This window comes from Bactrocera tryoni, chromosome 1 (assembly GCF_016617805.1).
Source record: "Bactrocera tryoni isolate S06 chromosome 1, CSIRO_BtryS06_freeze2, whole genome shotgun sequence".
In the NCBI taxonomy this organism is placed as follows: domain Eukaryota; kingdom Metazoa; phylum Arthropoda; class Insecta; order Diptera; family Tephritidae; genus Bactrocera; species Bactrocera tryoni.
This window is the reverse complement of record NC_052499.1, coordinates 84,284,463-84,310,120: the sequence shown is the minus strand read 5'-3', so window position 1 is coordinate 84,310,120 and position 25,658 is coordinate 84,284,463. Positions and strand designations below refer to the sequence as shown.

The 25,658-nt window shown below is 29.3% G+C and overlaps 1 protein-coding gene across 4 annotated transcripts in view; it reads left to right on the top strand.

Annotated features, from left to right (window-relative positions):
• LOC120766519 (protein held out wings) overlaps positions 1-24,085 on the top strand; it is a 120,916-nt gene extending 96,831 nt beyond the window's left edge. Inside the window, exons 5-9 of one of the 4 annotated variants that reach the window (XR_005704599.1) lie at positions 4,434-4,574; positions 5,102-5,201; positions 6,933-7,238; positions 22,820-23,216; positions 23,290-24,085. Coding sequence is in view for 3 of the 4 variants with exons in the window: in XM_040092087.1 (XP_039948021.1) it covers positions 4,434-4,574; positions 5,102-5,201; positions 6,933-7,238; positions 13,537-13,646 (657 nt within the window). In the remaining variant the exon portion in view is untranslated. Of the gene's footprint in view, positions 1-4,433; positions 4,575-5,101; positions 5,202-6,932; positions 7,239-9,326; positions 9,867-13,536; positions 14,000-22,819; positions 23,217-23,289 lie in introns of those variants that run through there. The other 3 variants (XM_040092087.1, XM_040092088.1, XM_040092089.1) reach the window with 3 other exon arrangements.
• Positions 24,086-25,658: the final 1,573 nt, after the last annotated feature.

Genomic DNA, 25,658 nt, shown 5'->3' with positions numbered 1-25,658 from the left:
AAATTAGAACTGTCAAGTCGGCAGCAAATGAAATGCCACTGACAGCAAAGACAGTCAGCACTACAACTACAACTAGCGCGTGCATACTGGAAGGAGAGCAAATAGTGCAGCCAAAAGCTTATCGCAAAAAAATTCTAAACAGTTTTGTTTGTTGTTGTTGCTTGAATCGCATTGCTAACTCAATTCACTGTGGCCTATTTGTCTGTCAGTAGCGGCAACATTTAGCGCGCCCCAAAAGTGTGGATTGTGCATTTCTGCGCCCCAGTTGGCAACGTTGCTGATTTGCGTCCGCTAAAAAACAACAACAACATGCCTTCATTACAACAACAACACGCCTTGCTACAACAACAACATGCCTTGCTACAACAACAACATGCTTTGCTACAACAACAACAAAATTTACAACAATATCATGCTTTATAACAACAACATGCCTTACTACAACAACAGCCGCACCATAGCGACGATTGCACTTGCTTCGCTTGTAGCTGAGCGGTGTGTTGCAGGTGTTGTTGCTGCGAAATGGCAAAAATTCTTTGCCACAAAACGAAACTAATAAAAATATTTACGAAACACAAATAAAATATTTAACAATAGTTTTAATGGTGACTTTTTATTAGCTACGCGTAACAATGTTGCGACGATGAGCCACCACTACCGGTTGATGTGTTGCGGTTTCGCTCACAGCCAAACGCGGCGTCATTAAAATGCGCTCACTACTTGTGTATGTGTGTATGTACATACGTATGTGTATGTGTGTATGTGAATGTGTGTGTGTTTATTTAAGCACCTTTGGCTCGGTATTGTGTTCTCGCGCTGACAGTGCCGTTTAATGGGCGCTGATCGTTCTTTTGGCAGCGATCATCAGGCATAGTGTGTATGTGTGTGTATGTTTGTCTCAACTGTGGGGGCGTTTGCAATACGAAAGCAAAGGGTGTGCTGCGGGGTAGCACGGCAAAGTTGGGTCACCCGATTTGGATAAACACTTGGCAACTTTTACAGAAAATAATTCAACATTCTCATTTGCTTGATTTTTAGGCAATAATTATTTGCCATTTAAATTGCTTTGGCAGCCGAAACGCGCGTTGCTGCATAGGCGATATGCCATGTGGTTTCTCAAAGTCTTGCATATCTATTTTAAGTGCATGAAGTGTCGTCGTGTGCTCGATTCTTCGTGCCGCCAGCGTTGACTCATGCACTTTGGACACTTGGACACAGTGGAGCTTCTTCAAGTGGCTACTAGAGCGTGCGGCTGTATGTGAACCTAAAAAGAAGTGTGTATGTTTGTATGTGTGTAGGTGGTATATCCCATATAAGGGGTTGCTTAAAAAAATAAATAATTTAGTTGTTTATGTTTGCTATGTTTTTACAATCGTTTTTGCCTTTTGCGGTTGTTTTCCTCTAGTAGTGTTTCTGGTAGTGCTTCTGGTAGTGTCAATAATAAAGCATTTCGCTGTTTATTTTACCGTGAATTCACATTTTTTCTTACGTATATTTCATCTCTGCTCGTTGATTCATCTCAACGCTGACTAAACCAGCCACCCACTTATGTGTTTCGAATTATTAAACAAATAATAAAAATTTATTAATGCAAAATAGTTAATCTCGTACGTTTCAGTTTGGGTTTTTGGGTATTAAAAATTTCAAATTGGCAACGGAAATGCGCTGTCATTTTATTATCATTATTTCGTTTTATTTGATTGCATCAATTACATATTATAGCATTAATAATTTTGTGGATATCTTTCCTACCTGTTTTTATAACCAAACATTTCTTAGCGGTTTAATTACGAGTGAAATCATTTTTAAAAATGTTTTTAGCAAAAATTTTAAAAGTTTTTATCTAAGTATTAAGATATATGTAAGAGTATAAATATGCACATGCATTTTTGTATTTTTTGCTTTTTTATTTTTTATTTTTATTAATTTTTTATTTTTATTTATTTTTTATTTTTTTGCTGCTTTGCTTTTTAGATTCACCCAGCAAAGAAGCTTATTTGCGGCACCCGCGAGCGTCATTTTGTTCATTGTTTCAGAAATTATCCGCTTTGATCACTGATTACTCTGCCAATTATCGTCTTATTACTGCAAATATACAAATACGTGCACACACACATGCACAAATGGTTGCATTAATCGCATATTCCTGTATGCCGACGATTTGTTGTGACTATTTTGAGCTGATGATGAGGGCGCATTTATGTTTTTGCTTTATAGTGAAATCGTTAGCCAATTTGTTGCGCTTGCAAATCCTATCTAGCACGCATCTAATAGAACGTAATCAGCCGAAATAAAACTTTAGTCGTTTTATTAAATTTTTTTTTAATATATAATCACGGGATAGAATTAATCGATTGCCAGATGATATTATTTTTTAAATATTTTTTTTTTTTAATTTTCTATCACTACATTGTATGTTCTAAACCTTTGATATTTTTAAACTTACTATGAGCAAAAAAGAGTAAAACTTTCTTCATAATTTGAAAATTATTAATTTATAGTACTTCGGAAACACAAGCGTATAGTAAACACCAAAAGTCATTTTGATGTGAGATTTGCCACAAATGTCACTGACAGTCCTAAACTCCCAACCTAAAATCAAAAAAAAAAAAAAAAAAAAATATTTCCCTGAATTGGCTTTTGCACGAAATTTAAATTAAAAAGTCTTACTATTTGTTGCCCAGAATAGTTTTTACTCAAATCTTAACTGTTTCTCAGTTTTTGGCTCTATACCAGAACCCTCTCTTCTTCTCCAAGTTTTTTAACTTCTAACATTTTTAGACTCTGAATAGCGTTTAGCTTGTCACGAAATTTGTATTATGCCGAAGGAAGTTTCGAAGACCCTAATCCGTATAATGATCCGTACTAGTCCCTTAGTTTCTGAGATATCGATATAAAATTTTGCACACTCCTTTTTCCGCTCTAAGAACCTCAAGATCACTCCACTGTTAGATCCGCCGATATCAGACCACTATAGAATAGATCTGTCATACAAATTCAACCATCAAAATTATGTTATTTTAAGGAAATCTTTTTATTTGACGAGATATCTTCACGAAATTTGGTACAATTATTTTCCAAAACAATCTCCGAAAAAATGGTTTAGATCGAACCTTTGTAGCATATAGCTGCCATACAAATTCGCCGAACAAAATTAAGTCCTATGAAAACTTTTTTATTTGACGAGATATCTTCCTGAAATTCGCTATGGAATATTTTCCAAGCGCGTGATACAACCTCCGAAAAAGTGGTACAGATCAAACCACAATAGCATATATATATATATATAGTATAATGTTGTCATACAAAATCACCGATTAAAATTAAGTCTTTGTATGGAAAACTTTGTTATTTGACGAGACATTTTCACGAAATTTGTCATATATAATTTTCATAGAAAATGCTACAAGCTTGAAACAAATTGTTCTGATCGGTGCGCTACAGCATATATCTGTCATACAAACTTGCATTGAAAATCAAGTTTCTCGTACGAACAACTTTTTTATTTGACACGATGTCTTACCAAATTTATTATAGGTTATTTTATAAGGCATAAGCTACAATCCTCCAACAGATTATTAGGGTCGGACAAAAATTGCATGTAGCTGTCATACAAGCCGACTGATTTTTTTCCTTATTAACTAACCTTAATTTCACATAAAGTTAGTTTATATCAAAAAACGTGGCTAGAAAGAACTAGCAACATGTTTTCCGATAGCTAGAAATAGGACAGGATTATGGCTTCGGGGCAGCCGAAGTTCGAAGTTTTTTCTTGTTAATTTTTTTTCATGGCAAATTTTCTTCTTCTAAATTGTGGATTTCTAAGGTCTTTCATTTACAGCAATCTAACCTAAGCCAATCCCACCAGCTTGCCGCACCCTGTATATAACTCGTTGTCGCTTTTGTTTTCATAGTTGACACTTTTCTTAAAACAGCTGCCAATAACTTTCACTGCTGCTTTGCGATAAACAGAAAGCGGCGCACTTAATCTACTTTAATGCGTGCGCACACACCGAAGCATACATACATACATATTTGTGCGTGTGTGGGTGTGTTGGTAAATGCCACATTTATGGTCTAAAGTGCATGCTTAAGTGCAAAAATGAAATAAATGGTTGCTTAGCAAGCATGTAATCGAATCGAACAGGTTGTCGTTTGGTTCACCAGCGAGGTATTAGCTCTTACATAAGCCATGAAAAGTAGAGTGTGTGTTATTTATAAATATAATGAGTGCGAATGCGATTTTTTACAAAAATTTGTAGTTAAAACAAATGGTAATTTCATATTATTTGGTCTAAACTAAAGGAACAAAAAAAAAAATTGAAATTAGGAATTAAAATTCTAAAACCAGGAAGATAAAATTTAGGTTGTAAAAATACTAACCCTAAAATCCAAAAAAAAAAAAAATCCTAACAATTTGCTATTTATTGCAGGAGGACGCAAATCGCGGCAAACCCAACTGGGAGCACTTGTCCGACGATCTGCACGTGTTGATCACCGTGGAGGACACACAGAATCGTGCCAAAGTCAAATTAGCTCAGGCCGTTGCCGAAGTGCAAAAGCTTCTAGTACCGGTAAGTATTAGCCGCCAAGCATGCGAATCAAGCGAAATACACGTGGCTTCAAAAGTTGAAGCGACGACACTGAAATGTCGCTGTAATTTGCTGCCGACATACAACCCCACTATATATACCCTACACACATACGCGTGGCTACAAATTACATAATAATAAATATTAAAAAAACTAAACGAAATAATGTCTTAATAATTTAAGCGAAGGAGTTGCAAAATCCGACCGCTACAACAACAATGCATATACCATATGTGCAGGCGTGTGGCAGTTGGTTTTTGCAATTCGCGCTTTTGCGTGCGCGTGCTCTTATTTTCCATAATCTGATTAATCAAAATAATTATTTTTGTTTAAAAAATATCATGTTTACATACAAACATATTTACAAAATGCATAACAAACCCCTCTAAATTCAAATAAACCGAACATTTCGAAATTGTAATTTTTTTTCTACTGAAAATATCTAATAATTTTCTCTTGTGTATTAAACAAAAAAAAATTCACGACTACATTAATGTTTGTACTAACAGCAAGCCGAAGGCGAAGATGAACTTAAAAAACGTCAACTCATGGAATTAGCTATAATTAATGGCACTTATAGGGATACGTCGGCGAAAAATGCCATTCCAGGTATGTTACACTGATGACTCTATTTCCTCTTTATTAATCGAGAATTTTATTTTTTAAATAATTCTGTTTGTTAAAAAGATCAACAATTTTGTTATAACAACAACTACTGGTACTGATGCCCAAAATATTTAATTGTAAACACATAACTGTTAAATAAACGATTACCATTGCTATCACCCACTTACCCAAAACACTACAAATATTAATACGAACTAGTTAAGATTTCGGTTAGAATAATGTATATTTTAGTCTAATTACGGTTTTTATTATTATACAATAAGTATTACAGATTTAAAATGCTATGGTAACGGAAAACCTTAGCCTAAGCACATCGTGTGAGTCGCATAGCATGACTCAGCGATGGTAACCGAAAAAGCACGAATAAGGCGTCTTAGAGACACTGACAGACAATATTTCTCATCAATAGTTTTTTAAGGGTTTCCTCGGGTAAAAAACGGACTTTTTTCAAAATTGTTTTCCTCTTATAAAAAATGAAATATTTTATTAGATTTTTTTATTGTTACAAACATACACTATTAACAAAAAAAATTCTGAAATTTTTGGAAAAAAAATATTTTAAACTCGGTCAATGCGACGCCATTTCCGGTGAATCCTCGGAAAAAAATATGTGTCCGCGTTGGCAGAAGAACTCCTGACAGGATCATCTACAGAAAAAAAATATGTGTTTTAGTTAAAACCTTAACTTAGACCTTGGACGAACAAAAAAAAAACACTGAAAATTGGATTTTTGGCAGCCATTTTTACATACAATGAAAATTCCGCATTGCTTTTTGTTTCAAATAGTTGTGATCGAAAAAAAATCTTCGTTCAAGTCTCCAAGAATAGTATCTCAAAGACCTGTGTAAAATTTTATGAAGATCGGTTGAGTAGTTCTCGAGAAATCTTGCCAACCGACCTCAAAAGTCCCAAAAACGAAAATAATGTCTTAAGACTATAGATGAATGCAGGAGCGAAGAACAAGTCAAAATATTGAATTTTTGAAATAATGACGGCTTCCAAAAAAAAAAAACCGTTTTCGTGAAAAATTTTCACTACAGAGTGTTCGTAGAAACTGAAATTTTTATAACAAATCTTATATCAGACAAATGCAGATATCAGAAGGTCGTGCGACAATTTCAAGTTGAGTCTAGGGACTTCGGGGATTCTGAAAACGGCGTTTCGGAAAAATGCTTTTCGTCAACTAAGTTCGAAAATCTTTTTCTTTCTTTTGGGGAAATAATTTCAAATCTTCAATTTTCGGAGAATACTTTTAAATATAACATATGAACCATATATATGTATATGTAAAAGGATCGATTTTTCAAAATTCATAATTGGAAAGCCCCAACCCCTTAATATATCGTATCGTACATCGTACCCTTCAGTCCAATATGCACTTAGCCTTAACTTGAAATTTTGAATTTTAAACTAGGTTCTGGATGTTCTCGGTTATAACTTCGTAGCGCTGTCTTCGGCAGTAAAGAAGAAGAAGTAACGAAGTTTTGAGGTTAATTTTGTTTTAGTGAAGTTTATTACCAAAGTGTTGCTCTAAGTTCATGCTCTATTTTTCATAGTTTAAATTTTTTAAAATTAATTTTCATTTTAGTTTAATTTAGGTTAATTTTACTGCATTAAGCTTTAGCGTAATCTAATTTCTTTATATAATTTTATATATAACTGTTTGCTTTCGACTCAACACTAACTCTCCACACTCTCTCTTTCGTTGCATAGCCTGCGAGGAGGAATGGCGCCGTGTGATCGCCGCCTCGGCTGAGAGCCGCCTTTTGGCGCCAGCATTGCCAACCCTAGCACCACAGATACGCGCACCGCAGGCCACCACACTGGGCGCCCCCTTGATACTCTCACAACGCATGACCGTGCCGACCACAGCGGCGAGCATACTGTCCGGCCAAGCTGCGCCCGCCGCCTTCGAGAATCCCGCACACGGCATGATTTTCGCACCGTACGGCGACTACGCGAATTATGCTGCACTCGCTGCTGGCAATCCCTTGCTGACGGAATACACAGATCATAGCGGTGGGTTGTTTGCTAGATAAACATTTTACACAACTATATATATTCTCTATAACTTATATACTATTCGAATAATGAATTAATTAATTAATTACTTCATTCATTGATGATTAATCGAATTGCAATTATTTTGATTATGTTGTTGTTTTTTTTTTTGTTATCGTTATTGTATTATTAGTTGTTTTTTTTATGATTTTACAAGCAGATTTTTGTGCTTTTTGTGCTCGTTCGAGAACAAAATTGCAAAAATGTCTTTTAGCCGTATAACAAAAAACAACAAAAATAAGAAAATATATTTAATACTTATATCTACATATATAAAACATTAACAACAAACATTATAGCGTAAATACAAAATCTCTCGTGGTTAAGTTGCAGTAGTGTTTCGTTAAGCAATCAAACAATAATTGATGGTTAATAATTAATTAATAATAGTGAAAATAAATTCTAGGCTTTCTTTGTGGAATTGCGCGCAAAATAATATCACATCCGTAAATTTACCAAATACATGCCACTACCATATACATACATACATACATATACCTAAAAGCATATAAACACTAGCAACAACAACAACAACTTACAGCACATCTCTGCAAAAGCTACTTAATTAACTAAATTAAGTAACATTAATTAACTCGAAGTGTAAGCAGTTAGCATTTAGTTGTAATTTTTGGCTTTAAGTCACGCGAATTGGAGGTTAGGTCTGCGGTTAGCACAGAACCAGTGAGCAACGTTATATGCAAATGCGGTTTGTAATGGTTAAAAACAGTTAGGGTCTGATTGGAGTGACACTCGCAGAGAGTTTAGGCAAAAGGTTAGGTTAGGGGTCGCATTTTACAGTTTGAAACGGTAAAAAACAGTTGAGATCTGATTGGAGTGACATTTACTGAGAATTTATACAAAAAGTTAGGTTAGGAGACGCATGTTTGGAAGGGCTATGTGTCAAATTGTCAACTAGCCCAATAAGAATTGTTCATAACTGTTTATTTTGTTATAAAATACTGTATTGAAACATCCTTTGTGCACTCAAAAAGCTCCATTGCCTTTTTGAGATTTTTTTTCCCTCAAAATTATTTGTTAAAATTTGTTTTTCGCCTGCATTTATTTACATTAAGTATCGCTATGCACACATTTTCCAGGCTGCATGTTTTGTTATTGTTAAACATTTATTATTTCTTGTTGTTTTTTCATTTACCGTTTTGTTTTTACTTAGGTTTTGTAAATATGTTTATTATCAATATTTATTTGCGATAGTTAACCGTTACAACAGTTCGTTCATATATGTGCCATACTCTAGAAACCAAGTCAGAATGCAACTCTGTTGTGTCTATGTTTATAGAAACCGCTGATTTTAATTTTTAGCTCATATTTACCGTTATTTTTAGAATATTTCAAGAAATGTTGACAGCTTGCTAACTGTTAATATAACTGTTAGCTGCAAGTTGTGTGATTGGCGCAACTTTATAACTACCGTTTGAGGTCTTTTCTCACGCACACAGAGTTGCAATTTAATACAGAGTTTTAGAATTTTAATACAGCGTTCTTAATTTGTGTTTTTATTTAATTTTTTTTGTGTTTTTTTTTTGTGGCACCTCTTGTTCGCAATTACTTTTCCTAATCCCTTCGAGCCGATAGTGAATGCTTAACAACAACCGTAAACTAAATTAACCAACGCAATAACAACAACAAATACATAGCCGAAAATAACTGAACTCATGCAAATCATCCGCTTTTCTCTACTAAACCCAAATTAAATGAAATAAGACGCTTTTCAACTGTACGCATTACTTAAACAACAACAAAAATGCTAATCCGTATCAAAATCTTTTTCGCTAATTTTTACTAAAGCTACTTTTTATTTGTTCAATCATGTGTATGAATTTACATTTTTGTTATCGATTATCATAATAATTTGTTTTTGTATATTTCCTTCTTTTTTTCTACAACAAAATATATGTATGACCAACGCGACCTTACATACCTACTTATGTAACCACTCTGATGTTCGCCAACACATTTGAACATTATCGAACACACAAACAAACAAATAAACCGTACGAACATTTTGTTGTTGGCGGCAAAATGCAGTTGGTCGATATTTGCATGCCGGCTCCGTCTTTTGAACGTTTTACCGACCAAGCCCTTTCTAAAGTAATTTATTGTCCACAATTTCTTCACCACTTGAGCCAGCAAGCAGTGCGAAGATTTGTTGCAACAATCAAAAAATAGGTTTAGTGAATTTGTAAATTTGAGCATTGTTGCAAGTAGCGACAAACAACAAACGTAAAAATAAAAAAAAAATATAAAAATCAAGAATGAAAATATTATAGAAAGCAGCAAGCAAGCAGACCGTAGATTTTGACTACATACTTACGTTTGTAACTGTGCTTTGTTGTTATTTGTTAAGTAAGCGGCGACACATGCAACTCGGAAGTTAATATGTATAAGTACATACATATATGATACACACACATACATATACATATATAATATATAAATAATTTAAACTATTTACACTCTATGCAAAGTGATAAGCGAGTTTATTGAAAAAAGTTAGCAGCGTTTTAGGCGCAAACGCACAGTAAATCAGCAGAAAACCACGCAATACTCAAAGTAAACAACAATTACAAAAAAAAAAAATATTAAAAAAAAACAGTAAACTAAAGCAATATAACCGTTAGTGATCGTATATGCAATTCGCGCGGAAAAAGGTAGCAACAAAAATTTTAGCAAATGCCAATAAGTGATTTTTAATTAGCCGCTAGTGCGCAATATTATTATAGCGTGTAAGTTATGCTAAAAATTAGTTTAGTCTATAAAGTTTGTTAGCAGTTTATTTTAATTACATAGTTGTTTTGGAATTATTTTCTAGTGCCTTGGAATTCTGTGGAACAACTTCTTAATAACAAGCAAATATATAATGAGTATATTCTAGTTACGAGAAAAATATATTTTAAGCGCTTTCTTATTTGTCTAACTTTCATCTAAATAGTATCTAGATAACTCATATAAGGGTTACTAGCTCTTATAAATATTATTTTTCAGTTTTAAAAAAATATTTATGCTAAACTAACGAAAATTTTAGGATTATTAAGCTACTCTTAAGCATTTTTTTACTAAATATTTTTATTTTTTTGCTTATAAATTTAATTTTTTTTGATTTAATTTTATTGAATTTTAAAATACTAAATTTTTGTATTTTCCAGTTTATATTTAAACTACAATTTTTATGATTGTTTTATTAATCAAATAAACTTTTTTCATTATTTTTTAAATTATTTTTTTAATTTTAAATTTTTTTAGTTTTTAAAATTTTTTAAATTTAATTTTTTTAATTAAAAAATTGTTTTATTTATTTATTTTTTTTTAATTTTAAAATGTTAATTTTAGTATTTTCCGGTTTATATTTACATAATTTTTTTTTTTAATTTATTTTAAATCAAAAAAAAAAATTTTTTAAATTTATTTTAAATCAAAAATTTTTTTTTTTAATTTTTTAATTTTTTTTGAATTCTAAAATATTAAATTTTAGTATTTTCCAATTTAAATTTAAATTAATTTTCAATAGCTTGTGTTCTTTTCCTTTATTTATTTTCTGTTGTGTATTCGATATTTTATGAAATTTTTATAAAGCTTGAGAGTGTCAGGGTTGCCATTTCTGGAAATTAAGCTGATAAACGATAGCTCTTTTTCACCCACTCTTCATTTACTCTTCACTCTATTTGAAATTTTTTTGGTTATGTAATGCAAGGAGACAATTTTTATTTTCTTACACTAATTTCTACCATTATTATTACATTTATTATCAAATCTATAATAAATACTCTATCGTACCGGTTCTTGATCGAATTTATGTATTTGTTTGTTTCTTATAGCTCTGCGTTATTTCCGCGATTATACCTACTCCCCGTCACATTTTTCCACATAGTGCCATTGTCTTGCATCTTTTAAGCGCTAAAGAAAAGGCAGTTAGTTAAGACATGTTTAACTCATTATATTGGAATTTGAAATGCTAGTATTTACTACAACACATATATTATTATACCCATTAGAGCTTTCACTTTTATTAGTTATATATTGAGCTTAGAGCTCACAATATGGCGTCGAATCATAACTGGTGCTAAAATTATTGATATTAAAAAGAGCTTTCGCAAAAAGCTTTCAAAAGAGATTCGACAAGCATACATTTGAACGTTTTGTTGAGCTTTCATAAATGTATCTAGCTTATTATTAAACATAGTTTTATACTTACACAAGCGAAATTATTAGCTTCTACCATATTTTTAAGTAACTATATTCAAACTTTTTCAACGTAGTTAAGTACACACCTTTATACATATACCATATTTTATTTATTATGCCTACAAAAGCCATAAAATGTTTTTATTCGTCAGAAATAAACTGTGTAAATCGTTTACAGCTCACCGATATCCGTCCAAATAATTAAGTTGCCTAGTCAAAGTTAATTACTACACAAAACAATATAAGTAACGGCATATAGGTTGAAATAGATACATTTAACAAGTGTTGTGGTTGGTTAAAGTTGAAATTTAGAAGCTTTCACTTCACAATAGTATTACTCTGGTTGAGAGCCAAAGCTTTTAATGAGCTTTTCGTAGCAATTATGGATGTGCAGCCGAGCTGTCGGTTAGTGACGCTGGTTGAATGTATGCATATTATTTTAGAGTACTGTAAATGTATCTTATTTAAGTTTTCTTTGAGATTTTGTTTTTTTTTTCGATGAGATTTTTATATTTTTAGTTTTTTTTGTGTTTTTTAGTTAATTTTACTTTTTTATATTAATTTTTATTTTTTAAATTAATTTTAATTTTTAATTAATTTTTTAGTTTTTAATTCCCTTTACTTTTTTAATTTATTATTATTTTTACTGTACATATTATTTTTTAGATTTATTTTTCTTATTTTTTTTTCATTTTTTTTACATTTTTTAGGTTTGTTGTTTTTTTAATTTTAATTTTGTTTATATATGTATTTTTTTTTTTAAATTTTTTTTATGTTTTATATATACATATGTATGTATGTACATATGTATATTTATGCTATTTATTTAGGATTTTGTTCTTGTTTAATTATTTTTTTCCGTTTTTGTAAGAATGCGTCTGTAGGTATATTTCAGTTATCTAGTTTTGTTAATTTTTTTGTTGTTTTTTGTTGTTTTTTGTTTTATTTTAATTTATTTTATATGCATATAAATTTTTTTTAAATATGTTTTTAGTTTTTTTTTTTATATATATTTTTATATTTTGCATTACAAATATATTAAAAAAAATTATTAATTTATTTTATTAATTTTTAAAATTATTTTTATATGTATATTTTTATTTACTTTTTTGTTTTTAATTTTATTTATTCATTTTTTTGTTCTTGTATATAAATTATTTTTATTTTTTTTTCGTTTTTGTAAGCAATCGTCCGTAGGTCTATGTTCAGTTATTTAGCTGGTAAAGTTATTGCTAAAGTATATAGGTTAAGCACTGCTTTGTAGCCTTTAAGCGCGGTCAATTAGAAATCACTTATTGGTTAAATTTGCATGCCTAACGGTAAAAGCGAATTTTTTATTTATTTTTTTTTTTATCAAAAAATCAGTTGTCCCTTAAACACATACAACAAACAAACAAGCATATACGATTCATTCCAAAGAATATTAAAATATATATGCTATATATAAATATGTATATATATACAACACACATTACAAAATGGCCGCCGAAATCTGCTGTTGAACATTTTTTTGTAAATTATTAAATAAATTCTGCGCTTCATAGAAGTTGCTAAAAGCAAAAGTGAGACTCAGCTCCCAGTCAATGGCGCCAAACCAAGTGTATTCTTTTTTTTGTAACAAACTCGAAAGCCTTAGAACCAACAAAGAAAGCAACAAGCGCCCAGTTGAAATGCAAATATAATGTTTTTTTTACAAATGAAATTGCAGCTTTTCGCTTTCACTCATTGCAGTATGTAGTTTTGTATGAAAAATGGTAGTATTTACGTTGTTTCCTTGTCTGCAAAGCGATTTTTTTTTTGTAAACCATAGAATTTATCTTGTTATTGAATATTTATGTAGTGCACAAATGATTGTATATTTTTTACGTTTACCAGAATTTATTTTCTATCTAAATATCTATAGTATACATGTACATAAATGCATATATGTATTGACATACATACATATGTATAATAATGACGTTATGTGAAAAATATTATGAATTTATATAAACTATAATATAATATAATGCCCTTACCTATTAATCTTACTATGTATATATCGAATATATTTTAGTAGGCGCTCTTAAGCAGCAGCGACGTTTGGCTAACAGAGATCATCCATATCAGAGGGCTGCGGCTGCGGTCGGTGTCACAGCCAAGCCAGGCTTCATTGAGATACAGTAAATAACGGTTAAGCACTTAAACAAAAATTTAAAAAAAAGCTAAAATCGAAAGCAGTGAAATTACAACAACAAAAGTTAATGTTAAAGTTTATCATATATTTGCGGCGCTTGCATACACACAACAAAACTACATAAACAACGGTCTATGTACACGCAGATGTATGCATGCCGTCGGCTCCATTAATATCTTTCGTTTATCTCATTATTTTTTTTTATAAGAAATTAAAGTAATCTCGTTTTTATACATAAATATTGTTTTTTCTTTAAGTAAAAAAGTTGCAAATAAATTTTATATAATGTTTTTAAAAGCGAAATTTACAAGTAAGCTAAAATTTGCGGAAATTGCATTTTTCAAAAATTTTGTTGCAAATAAAATAAAGTTTTAAATTAAAAAATAATAAGTAATAATAAATTTTATTTAAAAAATATATTTAAATTAATAAATTAATTAAATTTGTTAATTGCCTGCGCGAAGCTGTGACCAGCACGACTGCGTATAGCCCGCGCAATGTTAAGAAACTGGGCTGAATATTGAGTATAAAACAAACACACACACTCACGCCAAACAAAAAATCAAAAATCAAGCGTACGCCTCTGTCTACCGCAAAAAGCGCCGAGCTGTGTGAAATGAATTCTTGCGTTTAACACAAAATGAATGATTTGCCCAGTTTGACAGCTCAACAGGTTAGTTTGTGTTCTACGATTGCCCCCTTTCTTAATTTTTCGCAAAATAATACACATACAAAATTCCCGTTTTTTTTCCTCAAATGCAACGCTGAGGAGGCAAAGCGAAAGTGCTGTAATTAACGATTGCACTTTTTTTTTGGAAAAAAAATTAAATTTTGGAAATAATTATTTTATGATTTTTTTAAATTTTCACCACAAAAAAGTAAAGCTGGTACAAATTACACCACTCAAAAAAAAAATTTGTAAAAATAAAATTTGTAAAAAAACAATCAATAAAAAAAATTTTGTAAAAAAACAATCAATAAAAAAAATTTGTAAAAAAAAATATAACAAATTTTATAAAAAAATTATAAAAAAATGATATTAAAATTATTTTATAAAGAAAATTTTATATAAAAATGTATAAAAAAAACTTTCAAAAAAAACAAAATTTTTTAATTATAAATTTTTTAATTTTAAAATTTTTTTATAATTAAAAACTTTGTTTTTATAAAAAAAAAATAGATAAATAAAAAACATCACCGCTCTCGCATTGCCTCCTCTAGCGTGCCGTTCTTTATATGCAACAACAACTTTTTTTTATCTCGTCTAAAAAAAGTTGTTGCTGCACATATTTCTTCAAAGTTGTGTTTTTGTTGTACGTAAATGAAACATTTTCGCAAAGTCTGGTATTTTATATATGAGAATAATAAGGAGCGTAGCAGCCAAAATGCGTAAAAATGGTTAAATTGTTTGTATGTTGACTTGTGCCTTTGTGACGTGTCGAGAGATTTTCGCCACACATAAGTATGTAGTTTTAAACGTAAGGTAAGCGTTACATTTAGGGAGCATAATAAAAAGTATATATTAAAAAGCATTATAAATGGAAATTATATAGGGACGTCGTCGAATGTCCGTTACATACATACATACATATACATATATACCACGTGTGTGTATGCGTTTGTATTGTGCGGGGCCCATTATTAGGCACAGACGTGTGGCTCATTCTTTAGTTTGTACCTAAAACTTGTTTTCATTTTATATACACACATATATACTATATATATATAAATATATTTTATACGTTTTTTAGTGCATTCTAGTATGTTGTACGAGCAAATTTTCTTAGCTTTAAGCGATTTTGTATTTATAGACGTATAAAAAAGTATTTCAATTCAAATTGCCTGCAATAGTGACATACAGTTACCCGATAAACATACATACGTTTATGTATATGCAATATATTTGTAAAAGCAACATGAAAGTGCAGCTTTTTTAAGCACAAATGCAACCGTGTGTTAAAAAGCAAAACCAAAATCCTCAATTATTTTTAAAACTTGTTATCAAAACTACAGTTATTTATTAGTTTATGCTTTATAACTTGAATTGTTTATTTTTTTCCACAAGTTTTACATTGTGTAACAAAGCAAAAGCTACAACTCATTTTAAATGTGAATTAAGTCTATACCTTTATAAATTATATAAATATACATATATATTATTAACGCAAATTTTGTACACAATTTTCAAATATGCATAAAACAAACAAATAAAAATCAATAATTTAGTTGAATTGCAAAACAAAACGAAAAGTTTTTTCACTCAGCAACTCAGCAAGCGAAGAAAGAAAAAAAAAAAACTTCTAAAACATTTCAATATTAAACCAAGATTTGCATTAAAAACTTTCTTACTAAAAACACATATGAAAAAATTATTTTTATTGTACAATAACAAGAAAAAAAATTAAAAATCATAGAATTTCAACAACCATACATTACTAATGAACAACTAATTGTCATTTTATATACCTAAATAAACAATAGCGAATATCTAGTAAGTAGTCAGTGTACTAAACTAGTCTGTAATCGACTCATTATTAACATTGTAACCACTTTCGCCAACTACTCGCGAGGCATACCACTAAATTAGACTATCTACTTACTAAAATGTTGACCCACACCAGTGCACCGCTAACCGTCTCGCACACGCTCATAATGAAACTCTCGAAAAATACGAAAATTCTGCAATAAACTACCTACCACGAAGCTCCGTCACGAAGTTGTGTGCGTCCATTTGAAGCTACATACGGAAGTGATGACGACGGAGCCCAAACGTTTTTAGTACTGCCTGCTCATACACCGTTGGACTACGCAATGTGGCGCCTGGCCTGCACCGCCAACCACCTTTAAACACACTCACCCACATATATTGGTCACAAGCTGCCTGCTGCGTGGTAAAGAAAAAGCAATTGTTGCATCCACTTCCACTCCTCGCTCTTAGCTCACTTATTAACCACTCGTAGGACTAGTATCAGAGCCAAAATTTGAGTTCTTAGTTATTGAATAGATTCCATGTCGTTAACACTTAGCGCTAAGCACGTATGTATCTCTATGTACATGTACAAACAATGCCTTAACCATATAAACATATATATGTATCTCCATATCGGATATGAATAATTTAACGATTTATTAACTTCTCTGCCAAATCTATGTGGTTGCGGTATTTATACGAGTAATCCTATACATAAATATAAATAGAAAATAATATTTGTAATAAATATCTAAAAATACTTTAACATTGACTAATCGATGCGATAATATTTCGCTTTAGAATTAATCTCAATTACATACATACATATGTACTTTGTTAATTTGTAAGCTTGACTATGAGTCCCTCTTTTAATCTGCAACCCTCGTACTACATACGAAGAATACTCTCCATTTATGCATTATTTATTGCCTCTTTGCTTATCTGAAATAATTTTATTTGTTTGGAAGTGCTTGAGATAAGTCATTGAAGGCGGAAAATACACCTCAGCGCACACATTTAACGTCACATTTATCCTCATTTCATTCTAAACATTCCCACATTCATACATACAGTTGCACTTTACGACACTAAATCATTGAAAATGGTGCCGAAATTGACGCTAACCTCTATTATATCACACATCGATAGCAATTGACATACATACACACACATGTGAACGGAATTTACACACATATGTACATGCATATAAGATATTCTAGAAACTTTAAATCAAAATTTGTGTTTGGTATAGCATTTATTTAACAAGAAATAGTTGTAAAACAAATACAAAATTTAGTTTTTTAAGTAAACTATTACACGCATTATATTTTTTTACTATTTTATTATTCAAAATATTAAAAAAAAAAATTAAAAATCAGTCTAAATTAATATTTAAAAAGTATTTCATAATTTTTTATAATATTTTCCTGCTTAATTTTTAATTTTAATCTATAATTTTTTAAATTTAAATATTTTTATTTTTTTTAATTATTTTTTTATTTTTTTTTTAATTTTTATTATTATTTTTTATTTTTTAAATTTATTTTTAAAGAACCGTTTTCAATTATTTTTTTTAATTTTACTTAATTTTTTAATTTAAGCTGTTATTTTTTAATTTTAATTATTTTAAATTTCCTTTTAATTTCTTTTATTATTTTTTAACAGCGTAATAAATTCTTTTTTTTATTATTCCTGTGAATTTTATTTATGAATTTATTTTATACATAATTTAAATTATTTATCTTCAAAAACTTAAAAAACAGATAATTATAATCAGTCAAAATTAAAATTTGAAAAGTATTCCATAAATTTTTATAATATTTTTCTACTAAATTTTTAATTTTAATCTATTATTTTTCTTTAAATTTTTTTAACTATTTTTAATTTTTGTTTTAATTAGTTTTAACTTTTTTAAAATTATTTTTAATTTTTTTATAATTTATTTGAATTTTATTCAATTATGTATTTTATTCATAATTTAAATTTCTTAATTGATTTTTCAAAACTAATTGTGTTTTAAAATTTGTTATTTTGTTTATTCTTAAAAAATTAAAAGTTAGTCAAAATTAAAATATAAAAAGTATTCCATAAAAATTTATAATACGTTTTACTTAATTTTTAATTTAAAAATACTGTTTTGTAATTTTAATTTTTTTATTCTTAATTATTTTTAATTTTTTAACTATTTTTAATTTTTTATAATTTGTTTATTTAATTTAAATTCAAACTTCAAAGCTAAATATGCCTTAAAATTTGTTATTTTATTTATTCATCAAAAAATTAAAAGAAATTAAAACAAAGTGAGATACAATTTAATTTAAAAAACTTTCTATTAATTTTTAATTTCAAATCTGTCTTAATGTTGTTATTAATTTTTTTTTTAATATTTCTAATTTTGCATTATTTTTGGAAATATTTTTAATTTGTTTTCTTTTAATTTCAATGTTACTTTTAATTAATTTTTTATACATAATACATTTTTTTTTGATCGATGTTTTGAAACTTATTATTTACATTTATTACGTTGGTACCTTTTTTAAATATTTTCTAAAGTATTCAAATAATTTTAAATTTTTTCTACTTTATATATAATTTAAATAATTAATAATTATATATGTGCGTATCTAATAATTTTTGTTGAATAAAAGTCCATTATTTGGCGTAATTTCGCAACCTGCCTGATATAAATACATATTTAAATAAATATATTTCAAAATTTTATTTCAAATCTTAATTTATTAAACTAAAATTTTTAACGAGTAACGAGTTTAAATTTTGAATTTTTCCATTACATTTGTTTTCATACACACTTCTTTCACTTTATGAGTAAAGCTAAAATAAATAAATGTAAAAAAAATTGGAAGTATTAAAATTAAAAAAAAAAATTAAAGAATTCTAATTTTGAAATATTCCTTACATTTGTAAATTTTTTTTTTAGTAATTTGAATTTTGGAATATCCTTTACATTGTACAAAAAATCAATTTATAATTAAAGCTAAAATAAATATAAAAAAAACAATTGCAGTGAATTTATTAAAATTTCCAAAAAAAAATTATTTAAAATTTTTAACGAATTCGAATTTTGAAATATCCATTGCATTTGTAGAAAAAATCATTTAAAATAAAAAAATAGTAGTTAATGCATTAAAAATTAAAAAAAAAAATATATTGGAAAGTGAAAAATTAAAAATAATTATATATTACCTTAATGTAGGCATTTTTAGATGCAAAAACCGCACATCAATGAAGAAATTTAAACACAATTTTTGCTTCAAAACAATTTAAATTGAATTATTTCATTTATAAATTCATTTGTAAATTAATTGCATTTTTGAGAATTATTTATTGTGTGTGTATGTATGTCTCGCACCTACCACGGTTACATGTCCAGCAACACCTATTGTTCTAAATGGAAACAAATAATTAACTCAATATCAACTCAACTCTGCGCTAACAAACAACAATGAATGTGCACCATTCGCCATATGAAAATGTTACTCATACGCAGCGGTCGCTAGAAAGGGGACTGTGCGTTCATTATGTAGTACTTACTTAATATATGAATTTGAAAAGAAATTCTCACCACTACTTATTTATATATGAATATACATACAATATATATGTATAAAGTATACTATAAATATTATTGCTAAACCAAAAACAAAAACAAAAAAAAAAGAGACTAACCAAAGGCCAAGTTAACTAAAACAATTTAAACTTTCATGTTTTGTAAATTACTATTAATTCTCTTTGAACTTACTACGCATCGAGTAAAATATCTATAGTAAATTAATCAAACCAAAAAAATCAATAAAACTCTTTAATTTTAATATGTATAAATAACTTTTACCCTACAAGAGCAAGCAAGCAAGCTGTGCACCAAAAAGCCACAGAAGTAATGACAATAATTTGGAAAATAATCCACAAAAGTACCTAAATGTATTCAAAAGCGAAAACACTAATCGAAGAAATATGAATGTCAGTATTTATTAATACAAAAGCTCATCCTGTATCTACACACACCCACACATGCATACATTGTAACTCATGTTTAAGCATACGAAACAAAAACGAAGAAAAGAATAATTAATACAAACAGGTGTGTGAATTGTAATTAGTTAATGTTTAATTGACATGTCATCGATGTGGCAAGCATTGAAGTGTGAATAACTGTTTTCCATAAATGTATTTGTATTTGCATAAAAAAGCACGAAAGAATGCACAGTTAGGTTGATGGATTACACGACTGTGTGTAATTAATTGATATGCGGCAGTTAAGCATTAGGTAATTACAGTTCATCAACGCCGACACATTAGCGTACACAAACACTCACACCAACACACATGTTAATAATGCAACAAAAAGCATTTGTAGGTGCATTCAAGTGCGTTTGAACATTAAAATAAACACGAAAAATAATAATAGAAAATTTCCTTCCGCATACATCAAGCAGATGCTGCGGGCTTTAACTAAAAGGCGGTTGCGTAAAACAAAAAAAATTAAATTTATAATTTTAATTACATAACTGCAAGCTGCCAAGTTGAAAACGGTATTTTTGCATGCCAAACTCCAGCTGCCGCTAAGACGAAGCTGCTTAACCTTGCTTCATTAGCATTTCGCTACGATTTGTCTGTCATAATTCTATCAAATCGAAATTACCGTTAGAAGTTAACGCTCATAAGTGAGAAAAAGCAATGTAGCGTTAGAGAACAACAACAGCAACAATTTCTTTGTTAGTTTACAAAGCCTATCAATGACTTTATAGGCTTCTTTGCCATTAAATTGGCTAGCGTGATTAGTAAATAGATTTTTATTATCACACCTCACCGAGTATTTGCTTAAGCCCGCATATTTATGTGCATAATAAATAAATATATGCATGCCAGTACGTTGTTTAGGGGCAATAACCGGCCTACGGTTTGGGCAGCTGATAATTGTTCTTTATTAACAGCGACTATGTAAGTTTTGGTAGTCGAAAAAGTCTTTTCATATTATACTTATCTCCGTAAACTTCACAAATTTCATTGGTGGCTTGCGTTTTTCCTTTTTTATACACAAATTTCAAAATATAGCGAATTTCTTCATTATTTTCACTCATTTTTGAAGAGCTGTAACTTTTTTTCAACTTCCCCGAATTCAATTTTTTTATGGTTAAATGAAGCTTAAAATCTCATCTTTCCAACACTATATGATATGACACATTATGATTGGTAGCACTGGAAATACACGACTGCAACGACATCTATTGATAAAATACGAAACGACTTTTTCGACTACCCAATATGTTCGTGTACCGTTATGCCACAGTGGCTTTATTCTGTTAGATTTTGAAATTTTGTAGCTCATTAAGCAGTTGAAATGAAAAATTAACGGGTTTTCGTAATTATGTCTGCGTTATTTATAAACAATATTGCGCATAGTCGGAACGCTGCTATTTTTTCTGGTATTTTTCACCACATTGAAGCCTTTTCTTTCGTTTTAATAGCCGTCGTACGCACTTGAAAGCACTTACTTTGCCTAATTGCAAATTACTCACCACTCAACTATCCAAATCATTGAAATTTAACACATCAAACAAGCAAATGTGTATTAATAACACTTTTGAAATTTAATTATGTAATTTATAAATAATATTTACTAACAATAACCACTAAAAATTCTTCTTGTTTTTCTCTTCTACTTTTTTTTATTTACATGCTAACCCATCCGGTGCCATGGTAGACGAAAATAACCCATTTAGATGCGATTGATTGATTAACTCGTTGCTACCACACACACACCTTCACAACTACTACCAACTATTAATACCTAAAAAATATATAACAATTAGCGAAGTAAAAATAGTTGTCTTTCTCACCACTCGACAGATGTCTAAAGGCATACAAACAAATTTGCTATTGAAAGCGAGCCATATAATAAAATAATAAAAAAATAATAATAAATTGTTTAATTAAATTTATAATACTATTACAAAAATATGAAATAATATTGATTGATACAGTTATAAATATAAAAATAATAAAATAAATAAAAAAATAATATAATAATATAATAAAAAGTAAAATAATATTAATTCTTAATTATATTGAATGTTACAATCATGCCATATAAAGAAAAAGCAATAACAACAAAAGAAGTAAAGCGGCGCAGAAATCAGAGCAAAAATAACGGCAGCGACATGTGTTTACAAGGTGGTCAAGCAAGCAGCAACGGCTCTTTTGACAGTCCACAGGTCGTTTGCGTAGCGTCCACTTAGTGGCAGGCGCTGATATACCCAACGAACTAACAGCAACCGAGCAAGCCACTTCTAGCACGCTTAACGCGCTGAACTACAAACCAAGTGGCTGCAAATCAGCGCGTAGAAAAAAGAAAAACAACAACTACAACAATAATGTATATCAAATAACAGCTACAACAACTAATCTGTATAGGATACGCTCTGACATAATAAACTACTATACGAGTATTGCTAACAACATCAGCGTCATCATCCCACCACCACCACCACTACCACATACCGCACTATCACCTACTTACCAACTTTGTGACATTGTATGCATGCCACGTGCATATGTATAAGTACAAACAATACCCTATAATACATATACACATATATACATATATATTTACCAATGCTGTTTGCAACGATGATGGCTACTATAGTGAATAGTGTATACCTCACCTTCGTTTAGCTAACAACTGTGTATATACGCCGACGCCACTGTACATCCCCGCCTACGATTACATACGCCTGCCACATAACGGCATAATGCATGCCAGTATTGGCAGAAAACATTCGAATGCTTCGTCGTCCGTATCCACCACGTCGGCATCCTCGTCATTTATGCCGGTGGGATGAATTGTGTTAATGAGTGTACGACGAGCGTGTGTGTCAGCCAATGTGTCGAGCAGCAGCAGCAGCAAGCAATCAGTCAACTGAACAAGCAGTCAATTAAGCCACCTAATGTCATGTGTCTGCTTGCTTTCACCACACCACCACATCATATCACCAACGTTGCATACCTTGCGGAACGTAATTGGGCGCGTATGCACTAGGTGACATAACTGAATTTACGATGTAACCAACAGGTATGTATGTATAAATGTGTAATTTTACTTTATTATTATTTTACTTTATTACGTTTGTTCTTTTTTTCACCAGTGCACTCACCACCATCATTGTGCAACAAAATATACTCTACTCTCAGCTGATTCTTGCTGGATGATGGTTTAATTTTAAGCTGCGTTTGACTGTTAGGTCTCTGAAACGGTCTCGTCGGGTCTTGTCTCCAAGTCAGCAAATGCTAAATATTAATTTGTGCTGCATAACAGTATATCAATTCTAACTAGAACTTACAACAATCAATCAAACTTAGAAATTTTTTAGTTTTTAACGCCTTCACGTAAAACGTAGCTCGTTTAAAGTTCGAATTAGCAGCGCAAAAGCACGCGCATACAAATGTATATTGAAAAATAGAAACCTAAGCAGTGCCACCCTGTATGCGGTGTACGGTAAATGCGAATCAGCGAATCATTGTAAGCCATAATTTTCTATCAACTCTAAGCTGCGAACAAAAATCATGTACTTCTCACAACAGTAGACTCATGTGAATCTCAAAAAGTAAGCGGAATTTTCGATTCTAAAAAAATAACAATTTTTCTTATATAATATAATTTTCTAAAAAAAAAAATATTTTTAAGTAAAGCTTTTGTGGCAAAGCATTGTTTAGATACAATAATATTATTTAATATATGATTAATGATAATCACCAGCTACAAATGCAACAAATTCAACAAAAACAAAAAACAGTAGAAAAAGGAAAGAAAGCAAGCAAGCGTTATGCATATTATAGTCATTCTAGCCAATCAAGTTATAACACAGTTTATATAAAACATTTTTTAAGCTGAAAAATTTCCTAAAATTCTTTAAAAAGCAGTTATATATATGTATATCTAACTAGTTTAACGGGAAATCAATTTTTTTATAAGTAAAAATTATGGACAACTACAACAAGAAAAAATCGATCATATGAAACAAGAAAAAAGCCATATTTAGTCTGTATAAGTATATAAATTAATTGTAGGCATAATTTATTTACAATTAACAGTTAAATATTATATTTTTTTGCAAATATAATTAATGATGTTATGGTTAAAAATCACCAATCAATCACTGTACGCACATTTGAAACAAAAAAACAAAACAAAACAAAAAACAACAAACGCATCTACATTAATTACGTTTAACATTAATTAGGAATAATAATAATTAAAAAAAAATACAAAAAGTTGCAGTTAAACTTAAATTGCGTGAAATTATGTACTCGGATTTTAATAAAATAGAAAATAATAATAAAAATAATAATAGAAATAAAAAAAAAAAACGTATAAAATTAAAATCAGCTCAATTCAAGCTGATTGTGTGGCCAAACTGGAGTTTTTGCTCCAAATTTCATTTATGAATTTATTTAAGCAACAAATCATAATAATAAAGTTTGTCAAATACCGCAAATTCTAAATTGTTGTTTGTGGGAAAAACAGCGCGTTTTAATTAGTAAAAATTACAACACCAAATAAATATGCTAAGCATAATATTGGAAGACATGCAGTTTACAGTTAACTTCAAGTTGCTGCAAAGCGTGCTTTTAGGCTGGTGTTTTTGGCGTACATTGCGTATATTTTTTACTTGTTTGATAAAGAAAAATCCGCAAAAAAGTCAATAGAATTCTGTTTAGTAATAAATTTATTAAAGAACTGCGAGCTTTTTCACGAAAATTTTTGAATTAGCCTCTAGAACAATGCAAAATTTCATCATAATAGTAAAAACTTTTCCATACAACTTTTAGGCGCATTTTCTAAACTTTCAAAACATGTTGTGAAATTCTAAAAATTACAAAATATCAATATTTCAACTTTTTTAACTGTGAAAATTTTCTATGCTTTCAAAACTTGTTGTAAAATGCTGTTAATAAATACAAAATCTCAATACTTCAACTTTTTTGACTGTGAATACTTTCGAAAACGACTCTAAAACTTTATCGAAAATAAAAATAGAAGCTAAAAGTTTGTTTCAATTTTAAATAAATAGAGCTACAAAGAAAATATTCAGTTTAAACATTGATTTCTTTAAAATATTTTTTAAAATTTATTTATTTTTTGATACTCAGAAAATTTTTCAGTTCATACAGTGATTTCTTTAGAATAGAATTTAATTTTTTAATAAAATTAAATTTTTTTTTAATTAAATAAAATGTTTGTTGTTTTTATAAAATTAAACATTTTTAATAAAATTAAATTTTTTTAATAAAATAATTTTGTTTTAATAAAATTAAAGTTTTTTAAGTAAAATATTTTTTTAATAAAATTAAAATTGTTTTAATAAAATTACATTTTTTTTAAATAAAATAAATTGTTTTTGTTTTATAAAATTAAAATTTCTTTTAATAAGTTAAAATTTTTTTAAATAAAATTTATATATTTTTTTGGGTTTTTTTAAATAAAATTTATATATTATTTTGGATTTTTTTTTAC